Raw genomic sequence first — 18,483 nt, 5'->3', positions numbered from 1 at the left:
GATCACAAAACTGAAAGTTTTGCCTTTTGTGACAGTAAAAGCAGTTCAAAAGTACATTATATTAATATTGTGGAGAATGAAGGGTTGTTGCTTCTTTAAAAGCAAATCTCCCTTTTGTCTAGTCTCCCTATACATTAGTAAAATTGACAGCCGTGGTAGTAATTAACCTTCTGCAGTATCTTTTCTTCGTATTGTGTCTTTTTCTCATGAGAAATCAGTTTCCTCTCATCAGAATAAGTCAAAAGTCCCTCTGTACATACCACAAGCAAGAAGTATTATCAAAGAGTTCTTGCACATGAATACAGGTATATTTCTTAAACTGACATTGAAAATTGTCCTCAAGGAGAAAGCACCTGCTGTTTACGAAGACTTGAGCCAAAGGTCAAAATAAACCATTTTCAGCACAGATGTAGGGGGACTTTTGGGTTATTGACTATTTATATCCTTTATCTTAAACATCCCTATGACATAAATAGGAGCAGGTGGTGGTGTCCCCATTTAACATATAGATAAACTGCAGCACAGAGAATTCAAGCATCTCTTTCCAGGACCGGCTGAAATTGAACCCCAGTTTCTTGACAGCTGGTCTTGACACAGTGGCAGAGGACCGTAAATAATTTCATATGTAAGTTTAAAATCAAAAGTAGTTACTTAAAATGAATAATAATATTAACTTAATATTAATGAAGTACAAATTAGGTTTAAACTGTACTATAGAAAATGTTTAGTTCCCTTTATTTTTAGAATAGTAATAGTCCTTCCCCCCTTTTCTGCCTTTGCAGAAAGTAGAAGGAAGGAGGATTAGTGGATCATTACAGTGCTGTGATTGCAGCACCTGTGTGTTATTTCTTTTGATTGGCTAGTTCTATATTAAAGATCCCTACCAGCTGAAAGTCTCCCCCATCAAACGGCTTTTTATTAGCTAGCTTTGGCTGGGGTTGTTTTAAATTTACAACAAAAGCCTTCTTAATTCAACTTGTACTTTAAATTTTGTTCTGAATTTTTTAGTTTTCCATTACTTTTTTTATCATCTCGTTTCAGTTTTTTAATTTCAATGCCAGTGATAACATATACTCAGAGTAGGAATATAGCTTGAGCTATCCTGTTGTTGCTAGCCATCAAGTTTGTGTATGCCACTCAATTTATAGGTACTAATAACTCTTCCCTAGAGAGCTGCCTTTTGAGGAATAAGGGTCTAACCTATTATAAGGAGATACAGGAATTAACTGCCCTGGATTCAGGTGACCGTTGCAGATGCTAACAACACTGTTTGGAACTTTAGAATCAGCTCAGTCACAAAAAGCACCTTGTTTGTGGACTCAGGACTATGGTTTAAGTAGAGTTCATTATATCTCCTTAATATATATTTTCCAGAGTTAAAAGAGGAAAAGATTCAAGTACTGTAGATTGAGTTGGCTCATTTTGATTTGTTTATAAGCCTACATCAAATCTGGAAAATTATAAAGAATATTTAGCATTTAGAAGGTGAGTTACTGTCGACTATAATTCTTTTCTAAGCTAACAGTGTTTACTGAAGATAACCCTCCAAAAAGGAACCGTCAGCCGTTAGCCTGCCTAATTTGTGATAAGCCGTACAGTTTTGCATTTAAAGTCAACCATTCATGATTGTTCTCCTTCACTTTGCCACCTATGTTTGAACTTCTAAAAATTGTTTTAGAAAGCATCATGAAGTTTTTTAATAATTTTGTTAAATACATCATGTGTTTTTACACAAAATGAGTATATTGTATCTGGATAATTTTAGTTTGTATAGCTTTATATTAGAGTTTCTTCAGAGTTTTATAAATCTCCTTCTTTTATAGTGAAATAGAATTACATCCCAAAATGTATTTTATCTAGATAGTCATTTCTTGCTTTAATAAATTTTACTACATTGGAAATATTCTCCCTGCTTTAGAAATATTAACATTTGCTTTCTTTCTGCCTAATTTTTTTGTAAACTCTAACTCTAATAAGATAAAGTAAAATATTTCATTTATAGGCCCTCTGAAAGTAGAGCATTTTAAAAGCAGGTAGGTGTCTCCACCCTCCTTTTCATGAAGCGTTTTACCCATTCAAGCAGACTTTTAAAAACAGCTTGTTTTGATAGCAGACTGTTCTCCTGTGGGCCTTCAGCCTTTGCTTCCTGGCAGCACCTTTGGTGCGAAAAGAGAGTGATCAATTGGGAGACTATCAGTGCCAGCATGCATAGAGTGATAAGTTAACACACCACTGGGAATTTCTAGGGCCCACCAAGATACTTCACTTCTAATGTGCTAACAAGCTCATTTTTCTACCTCTTGCCTCTTCAGTTATTTTTTTTCTCAGAAGAGCTTAGAAGTTGAGTGCATCAGGCATAATGAAAAGCTCTGTAGGAGGGAGAAGCAATAACCCCATTTTTCCCTTTTCAGCCAAATAGAAAATTAGTTTCTGGTAATACACAAAGGCCAGTATTTTTTGTACAAGGGGCACTGCTGTGAATCAAAGGACTCTATTAACTGCAGAAAATTCGGCAGCTGTGAATCTCCCCCAATGAAAAAAGTACTTTCCAACAAGTTGTGAGATATGTGGTATTATTTAGATTGAACCATCAGTTTCATCCTCTTCCACTTATAACCATATACCCTTTTTAAAAAGTGTTCTATATTACTTTCTGTGTTAACACTCAAAAATGTCTGTATGATCCTTCCGTAAAATCCTTACACTGATCATTTTAATGTAGCATCTTGTCCTGTTGCTACCCATTTCAGAAGGGAAATTCTTTTGAAGTTCAACCCCAGCATAAAGAATTGAAAATAATGGACTGCAAGGATTGGAGTTCAGATTATTTCAATATTTGATGCATAAAATAAACTGTCATACAAGAATAGAGTGCTCAAGCCATTTAGAGGGCAGAAGACATCACAGTCTAAGTTAAGCACCTAATGAATATAGTCTTACCTTTACCTCTTTTCCTCTTCTTAATCAATAACCTTTTGTAAGTGTAACTGGCTGTATCTCCCATTGGATATCATTTTAAATTATATTCCTCTCAAATTATTTTTCTTGGTCTTAGTTGTAGACTTGGTCTACACTTTCTAGAATTGTAGAACAATAGTTGAATTGCAATTTTAAAAGAATAAGGAATTTTGAGGAGAAAATATTGAAGTGGGTTTTGGAAAAAATTCAGTGAAGAAAGAAGAACAAATGGGCAAATTTTATTATCCTTTATACTTATTTAAATATCTTATGTAAAGCCTATCAACATAGCACGTTGAGTACAGCAGGAAAATTTCAAAAGTTGTAGAAGAAAGGTTAACTGATTTCTCAGTTCAGGAACTATACGACATGAAGTCAGCATGTGAGTTTTTCCTGATAATTGTATGTTGCTGCCTGCTGCTCTACATTTTGACAGCCATTTCCATAGTTGCTTTCGTGAACAACAGAAATATTCTCTCTCTTTCTCGCCCTCTCTGTGCTAACAGCACAATCAGGCCTGCTGAAACAGGAAGCCTGGAGTGGGTTGTTCAAAAGCAACAACACTTCAAGGGACTGGTTGCTTGTCAATAATATCAGAGAAGAAAATGTGGTGAAAGGGAAGTACAGTATTTTTCTGTCAGTGTCAGTGCCCTGTAGATGCTTTGTTAGACAGTGTTTAGGAGTCCTGTGGACTCTTTGCAAATATTCCTGCTTGTTTCAGTGTTGTAATTGACTAGGTATTTTTTCCTGACATACGGATCCAACTATGTATTTATCTTAACCGCATGGAGTTATTCAAGGATTACAGCAACAGTAGTCTTCCATTCAAAATGAGAACAATTGTTGGGTAAATGCAGGGATTTTAGAAAAAGAAGAAGATATGCAGGAATTTTTCACAATAAATCCATACAAATGAAAACTATAGAATTTCAGACATAGCATTTTAAACAGCATTATAATTGTGTGGCTTTTCAAAGTAAATCTGCAGATCGAAGCTGATTAACAAGGTAAGATGAGCCTAGGCTGACCTGATAGCAGTTGAATCCTTTCTCAAGTAAACTATTACCTTTCTTTCTTCCTACAATTTAGTTTTAATTATTTTCTAATAAATGTCTCCCTGTTAAGCTGCCATTTATAATGATATCCTGAATAGTAAACTTATGTTAAAAACTGTATTTTTACTCTTTAAAAAGCCATACTTTTAATGATTTACAAGAATAGTTAGTGAATAGTTATGTTTATTAAGAAGTAATGGCTTAGCCATCATAGCAGTCCTTTCTGATGAGATCTCTTCGTTTCCAATGTAAGCCACATTTAAGTTCACCCTTAACTAAAGGAAATCAGCTATGAGGAGAGAGCGCGATACCTGCAAACAATTGTCCAGCACCATTTAGAACCAACGACATTTGAAGATTTTGCGGCCCAGGTTTTTTCTCCGGCTCCCTACCATCATTTACCATCTGATGCCGGTAAGATTAAAAGCAAGTATTAGTTACTTTTCATTATTGGAACTTGAAATGCAATACCCTTTTGTACTAAAAACTTTTAAAATAATGGAAAACTTGCTTGAATAAAATTCCAGTCATTGAAATGTAAATATTTTTCATCATCATTTAATATTTAAATTTGGCCTGTAAATTTGATTTATACTTTCTTTTACCTAAATGCAGTTCCTTTAAAAGTCAACAATCTTCATAAAAGTACATGCACCACATTTTTTCTGAGCTAATGGGCAGTGACTGTTGTGTTTGATGGAATTATTACTGAAGTATCGGCAAAAGAAACACAAGTTGAGCGTGCACTCTCTCAACTTTAGAGGATCAAATCTTGTGGCCAAGAATATTGCCTTATCATCTCTGATTTTACAATTAAATTTAAAATAACTTGTCCAGATTTAGAAGTACTTAATACAGTAAATTAATTTTTAATATTTAAAGATTATAAGAGGGTACTGCATTTTCACAATTAACTAATTTTGAAGAAATCAGTAAGAAAATAAATGACTCATGGCCTTCCTATTCTGTAATACTTTGCACTCCTTATGATTGTTTCATTTATTTTATTTTCCCTCTTTAGATCATTAAATATCAGTTCTCTTTATCTGAAGGTAAGACAAAGTGTCAACCAAAACACCCTTTGTTCTTTCCCCATTTCCTTTTTTAAAAATTAGCAAGCACTAAGCTTGTAACTCAAACAATAAGCAAACTTAATTAACACTGCCCTGGTTCATACTAAACATTTCAGAAATTGTCACTAAATTTCTTCCAGAATTATACTTACTAACCCAGGTCTGCATGAAATACTAACACTGGTTCTGGGATAAAAATAACTAATAATAGAACCCTTGGTTGGAATTAGTTACACCTTGTTCCTGTATAGACCTTTTTTGTTTCTCAGCATGAAAAAGTAGTGCTACTGAACTGAAATGGTGTGTCTTTGTATTTTGTAATCTGTTGCATTGTTATTGAATATCTGAACTCATCAAATAGTTATTCTGTTGTGTGCCTTGCACTGTACGAGGCACCTGAAATACAAAGATGACTATTTTAATGGTGTTCAAGGGAAGCAGGAAAAGAGAATACAATATACTTGAAGTTCATCATAATAAGCCTTAAATTCTCATGTTATATAAGTATTCTTTATATTAAACAAGTTTAAAAGGCACAATACTCCCTTTCTGGCCTAATTTATTTGGAAAAAAAAATTACTGTAATTCTCAATTGAGATTTAGTCAGTGACATTAAAGCTTCCATTTCTGTCACCATTTAATTAGCCATTATAAAAAGAATTTTACCAAAAAAGTTAGAACCCTTTCAGTTAAAAGACCTAGGAATAGGAAAGAGAAAATTTTATTAGATTTGGTCGAATCTTTTGAAAGAGAGATTAAAAAGTCTAAGATTGGCTTCAGTGGATTGACACTATCTAAAATTACTCAGTTTGGCCTTAAGAAAGATAGTGAAAGATTTAAAAGTAAATTAATGATCAACAAAATAAAAGCTAGTTAAGTATAACTGGAAATTTCATTTTTAATAGAGAGTATCTGATAAAATATCAGACTACATTATTAAAATACATATGGATAACACTTGTGTATCATATAGTCAAGCCATAAATTTCACAACTGAAAAACATTGATAATAGGACCACATTCAGACTAACTTTTCCCCTTAAATATATAAAAGCTGTCAGTTTTCATGTTATAGTTATTTACCAGCTGGAGTCCTTCATGCTCCTCTTCTTAATTGTTTTCTCATATTTTGCATATTATCTTGCACATTTGGCCAGATGTGTAATATGGGAAGTAAGTAGTCATCTCACTTTCTGAGACGTGAGTAAAGGACGATACAGTAACCAAGTCAAGGCTCTATTGGCTTCATTTTTTAATCTGTTTTACTATTTTATTTATTCTACACCTTTTTTAACATGAAACTTAGGTTTTCTAAATAGTAATGAAAATGTGAATTTTAACATAAACATAATACTGTGCTACAAGTTCTTTTCAGTTCATTTTAAAAAATTGTCTTTGCCTTTAGGAATCATTAGAAACATGCACTGTAACTTTCAAAAGGATGTTGTTACCTGTAAATAACTTGTTCTGGTATTACTGAATACATTTTTATATGGTTTTTTATAGGCTTTAATAGTTATAAAAGATAGAAACTTTTATCAGAGTGGCTCTCAATTAAACACAATAATATAAAAATGAAATATTTACTCTTCTACAGTAGCAAAAACAATATGATATCTGAAGAATTATTGTTTTATTTTTTCTTCCAATTGTCCAAATTTTTATTTTCCTGTTATAAACCACGCCATATATATAGAACTCCCTTTAAAGTTGTAAATCAGTGAAAGAGAGAAAACATGAAATAAGCCACATAATAGCAATACGGACCTGACTCGTGGCTGGCAAAAATTACATTATATTGTGAAGGTTTTTACTCTTTAATGTAATGATAAAATTTATTTACCACATTGAGGAAATGCATTCATAATTGCAATTGAGAATTCACTTTAGATATCCTATGCATACCCCACGTATATAAAATAATACTCATCAATACTAATGCAATAATTTGAAATTAAGTTTTAAAGAAATATCAGTATGATAATCATATAAAGCATATAATCCATTTTTTTCTAACCAATCCTATAATATAATTCTATTTGGTAGAATAGTGTGGAAAAATACTGTTTTTTAAGTTTACTTAACTTGGTTCAAGATTATCTAAAACCTACATCCTGGTTAACAGTAATGTACCAGCTGTGATGACATTGAAATTCAAACAGGATTTTTCTAGATAATTTTTAGTATTATTTAAATACATATGAAGAACACTTTTGGTATATCATAGTTGATCCATAAATTTCATGACTGTAATTTCTCAAAGTGGACTCTGTCTGTGGCAGTAAACTGATACTTAAGGGGAATTATTTTTATCCCTAAGGTCATTGAGGGAGATATCGTGATGTCACACTTTGTTGATCTGCCATAACTATATTAAAACATTATTAGATTTTTCTTTTCCTTTATTTAAAAAAAAAATTACAGGAAAAAAGTCCCTTTATCTTTGTCAGGCATGTGTGTGGAAAATATCAAAAGTTTTACAGTGACCTTCTTCTTTAACTTTTTTATATTCGTGAACACCTCTCCTCTGACTCTGAATTTTAAAATGAAGTTACTCCTCTTCTTGGCCAGATTACATTATTAGTTCAAAATCTAGATATTTTCCCGAATGTTACGTTGTCTTTTCAAATTATCTTTTTTTAATAGAAGAAATTATAGATGCCAATAACAAGAAACAGGATCCTGTTTTGCTGCAAGTGCACAGTAAATATTAATTAAATTCTTTCTCAATTTCAACATGAAAAATACACCCATATTCCAGTATTATGTCTTTTAAAAGCTATCATCAGCAATAAATATTTTTGAATGCCTATTGTGTCGTATGTCTGGAATCACCTCTAATACTCTCTTCTTTTAATTGAGCTAGTATCTACCTCGCCCTATGGATTGTTTTTCTACAATTAAGTTAGACATTTTAGTACTTTAAAAATTAAAGGGTTGATAGGTGTTTGCCTCCCTCTCTACGTATGCATATATATCTACACACATACACATAAATATGCTTACAGCTATGCATACCACTTTGTATTATTGCCTTTAGAAAACATATAAGTTTCTATTGAAATCAATATTATTAAAATTAGTAATGAGATTCAGATATTTCTATGCCATCAAAATAAGAGAGAATCTAGGTGGAGTGATTGTGAAGACCTAGAGTTGCGTCTAATCTTCCTTCATTCTAACCTCAGTTTTGCTGTTAATTCACAAACTCTGTATTGCCACATGTACGTGGAATAGCATGACGATGGTCAGATCCATGTCTGAATCTTTGAATGGGATGAATCATCAAAATTTAGCTATTGCTTATGTAACCTTTTTAGTTCGATGTCCCTCTTTAAAAGTTATTTTAAACTCTCCTCGTCTTCCCAGGCTCTGAAATAATCTGAAAGGAAATATTTCAGCTCCTCGGAAGACAGTTACTTTATATATCTCCTAAAGATTATTGGTAGGGCCAACAGGAAAACCAGTTTCCTTCAACATGGAACATAAGCTGGAACTTGGTTTACTGTTTTTAAAAACAGCTTCCTAATCCTATTTATTTATTACTAGGTTAGCCTGAAATTATAAACAGCCAAATGTAGTATTCTGTTTTCAGTATTTTGAACTTGGAAATTTGGCTCATATGTTGTTGACCAAGAGGCAAAATCTTAAATAAAGTATCAATCTTAAATAAAGTCCATTAACCTTTTGTGGCAATAATTACGAGGTTCAGTTTCCACATCAAACATTCATTCAGATGTAAAATTTTTGTAATGAAAATAATAAAATAATAATTGAGCAATTACTGAATGCCAGGCACTCTGCTAAGTACTCTCCATGCATTCTCTCATTTAACCTTTGCAGCAGTTCTGTGAGATTAAAAAAAAAAAAAAAAAAAAGCCCCACCCAGATACCCAGAGTCTCCTGGTGCTTGGTAAAGCACAAGTCTGACTTCAGAGTCTGTGATCTTGTCTATTGCAATTAACATTTAGTCTAAGTATTTTCAACCCTTCTTACTGTTGAAAGAGAGAGGCGACAAAGACATTGTCCAAAAACCTGACCTACAAATTAGAAATTGTTAAGTGCTTTTAGTTTGAAGGCTCTACTTTTCCACCTATTGAAAAAAATTTTTTCTAATTTTTTTTAATAGTTTTAAGGTTGGCATGGGAGAAGTGGTCGTTTTCTCCAAAAATGTTTCCAATTTCAATCTCTTCTAATTTTCATCTGTTCTGATTCAAAGTCTGTTAAATTTTACTCTTATCTGTTTAGTAGCTTTATTATAAAGCTGCACTTACAGTGTACCTGCTGTGCATGCCAGGGTCATTGAATATGTAGTCATTCAGCCACCACAACTTTGCGAAATAACTAGTACTGTCTTTGTTTTATAAAAAAGAAAACTGTCAGGCCAGCCACAGTGGCCACTGGTTAAGTTTGGTGTGCTCTGCTTCGGCAGCCCAGGTTCAGTTCCCAGGCGTGGATATACACCACTCATCTGTTAGCAGCCATACTGTAGCAGCAGCTCACATAAAAGGGAAAAGAAATGGAAGATTGACAACAGATGTTAGCTCAGAGCAAATCTTCCTCAGCAAAAAAAAAAACGAAAACAAAATATCTCAGGTCACTTTGCCCAAGATCCAACAGCTAGCAGCATGACAGACTTGACATTTAACCTAGGTCTGTTTTAGCTATGCCCAAGCTTTTTCTAACACATCACATTTCCTCTTAGTTCAGTATTAATTGGAATTGCTTTCAAAGTCACAATATTTTTAAAGGTTATATTTATAACCCAATAACTTTAGCAGTTTTAAACTGGTCATACCTCTCAGCAAGCAACACAAAAAAAAGCCACAATAAATACCAATCCATTGAGTTCCCTTTTATAATCTGTATAGATCCCCAAAGTCATATTCATCATATTATTTGTAATAATAATTCATTGTAATCAGTGCACAATATATGAATCAATTTATTATACCATCAAGATAATAGACACAGTCTGTGTGAGTACCATAAGAATGTTAGTAACAGATACAGTATGTACAAACATAGAAGCCCACAGATACTTTTTAAACTTTATACTTAAAGATATATTAATAGAAATAAATAAATCAACATTCTTTATGATTCAGGTGAATACTTAGGCAGAATAGGATGTGAAATGAAGTAAAGATATCACTGTATTCTTTACTTCTAAAGTTGAGATCTACCCACTGTAAATTATTTATACAGAGTTTGTGTATGCTGAGTATATACCACAAATACCATCTGCTAAAATGTGAGGAGGTGTTGAGAGCCGTGTACCACACACACCAAAAAGCCTGGTTTGACTCTCAGCTGACTGAAAGGCGATTTGACCTTGAAGGCAGTAAGGGAGACATGGAGGAATTGCTGTTTTTGAGGAAAGTCCTCTTTGAATTTGGCGTAGTCTAAAGCAGTGTTCTCCGGTAAAATTTGCTCTGACGATGGGAATATCCACGTCTGCACTGTCCAGTATGGCTGCCCCTAGCCACACGTGGCTACTGAACACTTGAAATGTGGCTAGTGCACCAAGAAGCCAAATTTTTATTTTTACTTAGTTTTAATATTAATTAATTTTATTGTGGCTATGGCTACCTTGTTGGACAGTACAGCTCTAGAGATTTTGACTGTGTGATTAGGATAACGTGACCTGCCACAGTACAATAAACACTTTAAAAGGGACATGTGTACAGAATCTCTCATAGACTTTTCTTTTCTTTTCTTTTTCCTATTTGAACTTGTTTTATTAGTTGGTAAGTATAGCATTTGAATTTACAAAGCATTGGCATTGTGAAGCATCATCATCCTAACGCATCGCATGCCCAATTGTATTTCATAGTAAAACCTGATGACTCTCTTCTCCGCTCTTCGGTTAACACCTGTAAGGTTCTGCGCTGTGTCTCTCATGTCTGTTATCTGTCTTTCTCTTTGTTTTCTCACTTCTGCTCGCTTCTTCATTTCTTCATTCACAACAAAGAGAGAAATGCAGTGATAGTTCTCTTCCTCCCCAAACCTCCGCTAGAAAACATTGGCCATCTCAAGGTAAACAGCCATGGGAAGGCCCCTCATGGTTGGCCGGGAACACCACGCATTACCAGAGAAGCATGAGCTGCTGCTCTCACCTTTCTCCTGCCAGCCATCTGCAGCGTTTCCCTAAAAGGGCCATGGATTCATATTTTCCTCTGGGTTTCCCAGTCTCAGTCCAGTATGAACCAATTCAGATCTTCAGGAAGAGTAAAAGTGAACAGAAACATCCTTCCTTGTATTTTGAAGGCCAACCTCATTTCAATTATGAAAAGAAAGAATGTTGGGGAAGTTACTTTGAAAAGGAGGGCAATTGACCTGGATTATGAGTAGTGATAAAATATTTTTTCCTGGACAATGTATGTTTGCTCTTAAGTATAGTTATATTTGGCCTTAAAAACACTTTGTTCTACTGAGATCCATTCTTAATTTCCTGTGAGTCTCAATAGGATCTGTACCCCTTATTCAACAGCTTTGTGTTTCCTTAGAAATATTGATAACCTCAGTGTAGGCACAGATGTTTCACTGTATGGAAGTGCTAGTGTAATTATTTCCAAGCTTCAGGTGTCAGTGAGGTGCCACGTTGGCTAACAGATATGCCAGAAGCTTCCCAGCAGAGTAAGGAGATGTGTAAGTTTGTCTGCAACCTGTGTGATGTGTGTTTGTTTGTTTGTGACACACATAAAGAAAATTTTCATGTGCATAAGACCCAGAAAATCTGGATTAAATGCCTTAACATATACAGTATTTTAAAATTTTCCTTATTCTGTTTAAAGATTTTCTTTGTTTTTGAAGGACTTCTTAATGTAATTTCTTATTCAGAAATATTTGAGATCCCATAGTGTGCAAAGTTCTGTAGTATTATTGTATGTTAGAGAATCATAATTCATAGAAATAAAGTACAGAAGTAAAGAACTACTTTGTGGATGACCCAAAGAAGTTTCCCATTTGAACTCGTTTCGCTTCTCTTAAATGCTGATGTCTGCTAATGCTGCTGGTTACCTACTTGCGGTGACTGAGTAGTCTAACTGCAAAAGTTAGGTTCATGAAACACAGGCATAGCATAGCTCTTCTACACTGAGAGATTTTGAGGGGTCACTTTGTCTTTTTGACTGACTTTCAGATGAGATTCTTGTCCTCCTCCTTCCCCCACGAATTTACCCTGCTCCTTCTTAAAAGCAGATTTAAATACCCAGCATGTATAATGGTCTCATAGTAATGAATTCCTTCTTGGAACCATTTGGTGCTATTTTCAAGTTTGAGCAACGAAGGCCCTTTTGATGGTTGTAGCCCGTCCCCCAGAGACAGGGCTCGGTCCTTTTCACCTGCTTCTGAGCCTTCCCCTGCATGCTAATGGTGCTTTGGATCCCTGTCCTTTCTGACCCAAAGATTTCACTTCCCTTTGCTTTTTCCGGGGAGCTCTCTGGTTAGTTCTGGCTCTGGAAGTAATGATTGGCGCTTTCTTGCTAATATGATGACATGAGCCACCAGATCACTGGACTTTAAATAAAATATTAGTAGGCCATTGTAACAAGCGCATTTTGGGCTTGCTCCTTCCTCTCAAGACCTCAGTAAGGGTGGGGATCCACGCTACAAATCAGTAGCAGGAAGGCTATTTCTTATGGGATGAGAGGCCAGGTGACTTGGACTAAAGCTCTTGCTGTTTCCCACAGGCTCCTACCCAGAGATTCTACCCAGTGAAACTCCCACAGCAGCGCAGGTAGATGGGGCTGACCTGGCGTCCCCCATGTCGCCTCGAACTAGCAAAAGCCGCATGTCCATGAAGCTGCGTCGTTCCTCTGGCTCAGCCAATAAATCCTGAGGCCGCGCCGCCAGCAATGGCCAGCAGCAGCCGCCTTCACGTGGACAGAGTTACACTTTCAGGCCTTCGTATTTGCCAGAACATGCATGTTCCTTCCTGAAGTTTATTTTAGAAAACACTGGATTTAAATAATTTGTAACTTCATATTTTAGATTTGGGTTGTTGGTTCAGTTGGGTCCCCCACTCCAAGCTGCCGTATTTGGGGGTGGACTTGGATTCTAAACCCTTTACCTTCCTAGATAATTATGTCTGTGTAGTTTGACTTTTAATTTCATGATTAACTTTGAGCCAAAATATAATTGGACAGATGGTCTCATTATTTTATTTATCGTGCCCCATTGCAACTTTATGGCTCAGTAAAATATGCTTTTTTTTACAAATGTAAATTTTTAAATTTAAGCATTTGTAAAGTTATAGCAAAAGTTGCAAATCTGTTAATACACAGAATGTGTATGGATTATTTATGTTATGAAAATAAAACACTTAAAATAAATGATCTTTTAGTATTTCAAGTTCCAACTCCAGTAATTAGCATTAACTTTTTCTTCCCAAAGCAATGCCTCATTTCTCGGCTGTGCAGGTGATGCCATGACATATCTGATAACCAGAAAAATCACTGTGCTGAACTTTAATTTATGTTTAGCTTCCACATATTTTTCTAATGTTTTGCTTTTTTAAATGGTATCACTGTTAAATGCCATTTCTGTTTTGAGATTGTGGCTCTTTATTGTTGGCTTCTGGATCCTGGTGTATCTGTGTTCTTTTTTAAGTACAAAAAGGGGGGAATAAAGGGAGAGAAAGAAAGAAAAAAAGGCAAAAACTTTTCTGATATAAATGTGTTGCTTAAATTATGTGTGTTATTTTAAAAGGGAACGTGACCCAGGATCCTAAATTAAATCTAACATTGTTAATCCTGGACTGGCAGGTGCAGGTTGGGACACATTCCACCCTCCAGAAGTATTTTCCTACAGTAGATAAGCTGCTCTTATTTTGCTCACTTTTTGTTTGGAACGGGCATCTCCTAGGGAAATGTAGCATGACATTGGTACTAACTGCATGTGTAAATACATCCTACCGGCAAACTATAAAATATAAATTATGTATCATCATTCATGTAGTATCTACAAATTTGTAACAGTGAAAAAGATATGGTATTTAATAATACAATAAAAATATTCTTATCACTTCCTGTCCATGAGTGTTGATTTGTCTTTTATATGTGTCTTATATATATTCTTAGAATTAAGCAGCGCTGTGTGATCAATGGAGAGATGTAAAGCGTCACCCTGGGTTCTCTCTGCTAATCATGAAACGTGAACTTGAATTCCCTGCTCAGGATATACCCCAACTTATTTCTCAGCGATCCCGAGCTCAGGATGACCACAGCCATTGAAAATGCAGGAAGTTGTACAGCTTCCTAAGGGCTGGCCAGAAACCACTCAATGCTCTTGGTTAAAGCATCAATTTATCTCAGCCTCATGCTGCTTTGATTTCTTAAATTTCACTTTGTTTTATAATAAACATTCAGGAACAAAACTTTTTATAGACAGTTTCTAAAACAACCTCTCAGAGTTTCTGTGCACTTGTTTTTGTTTTTCTTATAAATAAAAACAAATACCAATGAAACTATGTAGAAAATAAACTAAAATTCCTATAAAAGCTTGTGTAGAAAATAAACAAATGGATAAAGAGGGTCCCTGGGAACAAGATTAAACAATATGGACAGTTTTTCACAACCAAGGTGAAGAATTACAAAATGGAACATCAAGTAACTGCTTACATGTTTCTGTAGTGCTTTCACTTTAAAAAAAAAAATGAACAGCTAATGGATTGATATGTAACAAAATGGAGTGAAAATAGTGAAGTTAGCACAGTTAACATGATCTTTTTCATTCTCATAACACTTTTCACTAGCTTTTTTTTTTTCAAAAAAGCATCTTTAAAATACTTCTTTTTCTGTTGACATTTTTGGGTGGTAAAGTGTCTTTAGATTTAAAGAATAGTACATATTCTTTGCCTTTTGGAGCTCAGTCTGTGCAGCCGTAACTCAAAGGAAATTTTCCCGTTGCATTTCTGCACCATTACATTCATTACAAAATATAATTTCTCTTGTCTGTATTCTGTCTAAATGGCTCACTAAGATTCTAAAGCAGGACTTAGCGCACACATTTGAGGAGATAAGAAATGTGGCTTTGAAAAATAGGCTGTGTTCAATGGGATTCCTAAGACAAACACAGAACACAACAAAGCACCAGCTGTGTACATTTATTTGGCGGTCAGCATCTTACAAATATGGGCTATATGTCAAGCAAGACTCAGCCAGGGTCCCAAACTCTGGCTGTTAGGGCATGGGTACACTGAATATGGTTTACGTAAATTCAAATACAGGTTGCTGCTGGAAAGAAAATACTGAATATTGAGTGAATTGCCATTCAGTTCCATAGTGGATTACAGGTATTAACATCTTCCTTAAGCTGAATGTAGTTTCGTATACACAGTATGAGATTTACAACAGAAGAATTAAGTAATTTGGATGAAACCCTACTAAAACAGTCAAACTTCAGGAAGTGAGTTCTGTCTTTCTAAAAAGCTATTATTTAAAGAAAGGTTTAAAGTATCTCTTCCTGAATACTGTACACAAAATAGCTAAAGATGAGACTTTGGGGGGTATCTCAACTCCTTCCAGTAAAGCAGCGCGCTCTCCACCTCCAAACCCTAGCTTAAGAAGGACTGATACTGAGAATGGAGGAAAAGAAAGTTGACAGGGAGATCCTCCACACCGGTCCCCCGGAGCACCAGCATCCTCTTAGATTTCCTGCCCACAGACACGGGTCTTGAATCTTGCCCCCCCTCCCCGTAAGTTTGGCACCAATCACATAACTTTTAATTCACAGAATATACAATGCAAGATATCTGACCCTATTGAGACAGAACTACGTATGCGCCTGCGATGGCAAGAGAAAAAAAACATTAATGACTACCACGTCTGGTAGCTAGAATCCTTTGTAGACACTGAAACATGCACGCATTCACTGCGACTTTCCATAGGAATTACGAGTCATATAGGATTCGTTAGGGTCGCCAGAGTTTGGGGGGGAAATCCTATTTTCGTGGGGAAAGTGAGAAGGACTTAAAGCTGACAAGTCTTTGACCGCGAACGTTACACCACATACATACCTGCTCTAGAGAGGGAGTTTACATTTCGCTGTCCGCTCCTCTGGCGGAACATTGACTACTGGGAGTTTTAGGAGAGAAATATAGGAAAATATAGGAAGGTGAAGCTTCCTTGCAAGCTGAAGAAAGCCCCACAGAAATTCCCATGTTCAGTCTCCTCCAAGGCCAACCTCGCAATCCTCCTGGTCTCTCGGGCCTCAACAGCCCGGCCGCAGAGGCATCTGCAGCAGCAGTACCTGCCGGCTTTCTGAGGGGTGGCACTTATTGATGTGCCGGGTCAGCCCCGGGGAGCTGAAAAAAGTGGACGGGCAGTGCTTGCACGAGAAAATTTGCTGAGCACTCCCGTCGGATGCGCCGCCTGGGCTCGGCGCTTCGGGAGCCGCCCCAGCCAGGGCGGGCAGGAGCAGCTCCTCGCGGACCGCGTGCCACAGCCGGTGCTTGTCCCTGATGTCCGCGGACGGGAAGTGCGCCCCGCACAGCGCGCAAGCGAAGGCGAGCGGAGCGCCGCGCTCAGCGCCAAAGCCCGGGGCGAGCGCGCGGGCTGAGCCCGCCTCGTGAGTGCCCAGGTGCTTGCGCAGATAGGCTTGGCGACGGAACTTTTTGTGGCAGTATGGGCACACGAAGATTTCGGGTCCCCCGACACCACCGGCACTGCCCGGCCCAGGCACCCGGCGCCCCAACACCGCTTCCGAGTAAGGAAGCTGAGGCCGCGGTGGCTCGGAGTGGGACACCACCTGGAGGCCCTGGTGTGGGGCGCTGTCCTGGTGCTGCTCCGCCCCGGAGCTGTCCCTGGCCTGCAGGTGCTGATCCGCAGTTCGCTGGGCCCGGCTGTTCTCCTTCCCCTCCGCCAGGAAAGATGCAATGGTCCCGGAGTCCGGAGAGGACGAGGATGACGGAGGAGGCGGCTTCCCGTCGGCGGAGGACACTGTGGCTGCATTTGCGGCTGCAGGACGCGGCTTGTGCCAGCGGCGATGGGAGGCGAGGTTCGCGGGGCAGCTGAAGACCTTGTCGCACTCGGGGCAGCGGTACTCGACACGCACGATGCGGGAGCAGCGGTGCTGGGCCAGCGCGAAGGGGTCCGCGTACTGCTCCTTGCACAGCTGGCAGATGAACTCCCCCAGCGGCGTGCGGCTGCCCCCGGGGCCCCGGGACAGCGCCGCGGGCTCCTCCTCCTTGATCTTCAGGCCCAGGACAGGGGACGTGGTCACTTCATCGGCGAAGCTCAACTTCCTCATGGCCTTTGGCTTCTTGACTCCGGCGGCCGCGGGTCCGGACGCGCAGCCCGGAGGTGCCTTGGCGCGGCGCTCGCCGCCGGCGGCCCGCTTCAGGCCGTGCAGGGTGGCCGAGGGGGGCGCGGGGTCCGGATGGAGCGCGGGCTCTGGGAACGGTGCCCGGAGCGGCAGCAGGAACGGATCCCCCGAGGTCGGCGCGGCTGCTGGCGCCACCGAGCAGGAGAAAGCGGCCACGGCGGCGGCGCCCGCGGGGAAGGACTCGGCGGAGACGGGCGAGCTGAGGCAGCGCTCCAGGAACGCCCGGCGCAGCTCCGCGCCCGCCGGCTTCGCGAGGCTGGGGCTGGGCCCGGGCCCGGGCCCGGGGCCCTCCCTGCCATCCGCCCTGCGCTCCGCGCCTTCCCGCCCGCCCTCCCCCGCGCTCACCCCAGCGGCCCGACAGGGCGACCCCGACAGCTGGCGGGCCGCCTCCTCCTGCAGCCCCGTCCCGGGCTCCTCCAGGGTCGGGGGCGCCGCCCGCTCTGCCCCGGGCTGGGGCGCACGGGCAGCCTCCTCGGGGAAGGGCGGCGCCCCCTGGGGCCCCAGCAGGGGGAAGGCCCGCTCGGCTAGGCGCGCTCGGTACGAGCCGCTCGTCCGTTTAGTCCGCTTTACCAGGAAGCCCCTCGGCATGGTGGAGCCGGGAGCGCTCGGGGGCGAGGAGGAGCGGGGGCGCGCGGGGCCGAGAGCGGACGAGCACCGCAGCCGCCCGAGCCCCGCCGCGGCCGTCATGCGTCGGCCGCCTTTATAGCTGAGACGCGCCGGGACCTCGGGGCTGCCTTCGGGCGGGACCCGCCAATCAGGAGTGGGAGCGGGCGCCGGGGCGGGGCTTCGCCCGCCGGGCTCGCGGGGGTCCACGAGGCGGCCCGCGCGGCCCTACCCGGCCCGCCAGCGGCCCCACGGCGGCTTTAGGGTCTGCCCCGGCCGCCCGCCCCTGCCGCCCGCCGGGCGAAGACACGAGAAGGGAAGGTCCGGAGGGTGAGGATGCTCAGCTCCCCCCGCACGGCCGCCTCCAGGGACCGTCGGGGAGGCGGGCGGAGAGGCCACCTACCGGCGCCCTGCTCGGGGCGGGGACCCTGCTGCCCCCCACGCGTGGGAGTCTGATGGAGAAGCGC

The 18,483-nt window shown here is 39.8% G+C and overlaps 2 protein-coding genes across 16 annotated transcripts in view; one reads left to right on the top strand and one right to left on the bottom strand.

Moving 5' to 3' along the window:
- Positions 1-14,113, top strand: part of RALGAPA1 (Ral GTPase activating protein catalytic subunit alpha 1) — a 225,642-nt gene extending 211,529 nt beyond the window's left edge. For 7 of the 15 annotated variants that reach the window (XM_023624084.2, XM_070242183.1, XM_070242151.1 and 4 more), the window contains 2 exons: positions 4,303-4,427; positions 12,781-14,113. In XM_023624084.2, the coding sequence (XP_023479852.1) occupies positions 4,303-4,427; positions 12,781-12,929 (274 nt within the window). In that variant the 3' untranslated portion in view covers positions 12,930-14,113. Of the gene's footprint in view, positions 1-1,374; positions 1,486-2,750; positions 2,914-4,302; positions 4,428-5,034; positions 5,066-11,060 lie in introns of those variants that run through there. The other 8 variants (XM_070242197.1, XM_070242157.1, XM_070242176.1 and 5 more) reach the window with 5 other exon arrangements.
- A 1,064-nt stretch (positions 14,114-15,177) lies between these two features.
- Positions 15,178-18,084, bottom strand: INSM2 (INSM transcriptional repressor 2). Its single transcript, XM_023624085.2, has one exon. The coding sequence runs from the start codon at positions 17,999-18,001 to the stop codon at positions 16,301-16,303; it is 1,701 nt and encodes a 566-aa protein (XP_023479853.2). The 5' UTR covers positions 18,002-18,084; the 3' UTR covers positions 15,178-16,300.
- Between the last annotated feature and the right edge of the window lie 399 nt (positions 18,085-18,483).

The sequence above is a fragment of the Equus caballus genome, chromosome 1 (assembly GCF_041296265.1).
Source record: "Equus caballus isolate H_3958 breed thoroughbred chromosome 1, TB-T2T, whole genome shotgun sequence".
Taxonomy (NCBI): domain Eukaryota; kingdom Metazoa; phylum Chordata; class Mammalia; order Perissodactyla; family Equidae; genus Equus; species Equus caballus.
Note: the sequence above shows the minus strand (reverse complement) of the source record. Positions and strands in the feature narration are given on the sequence as shown.

What these genes read in the sequence shown, in the direction of transcription:
- INSM2 (XM_023624085.2), bottom strand. Translation starts at nt 18,001, where the DNA reads ATGCCGAGGGGCTTCCTGGTAAAGCGGACTAAACGGACGAGCGGCTCG.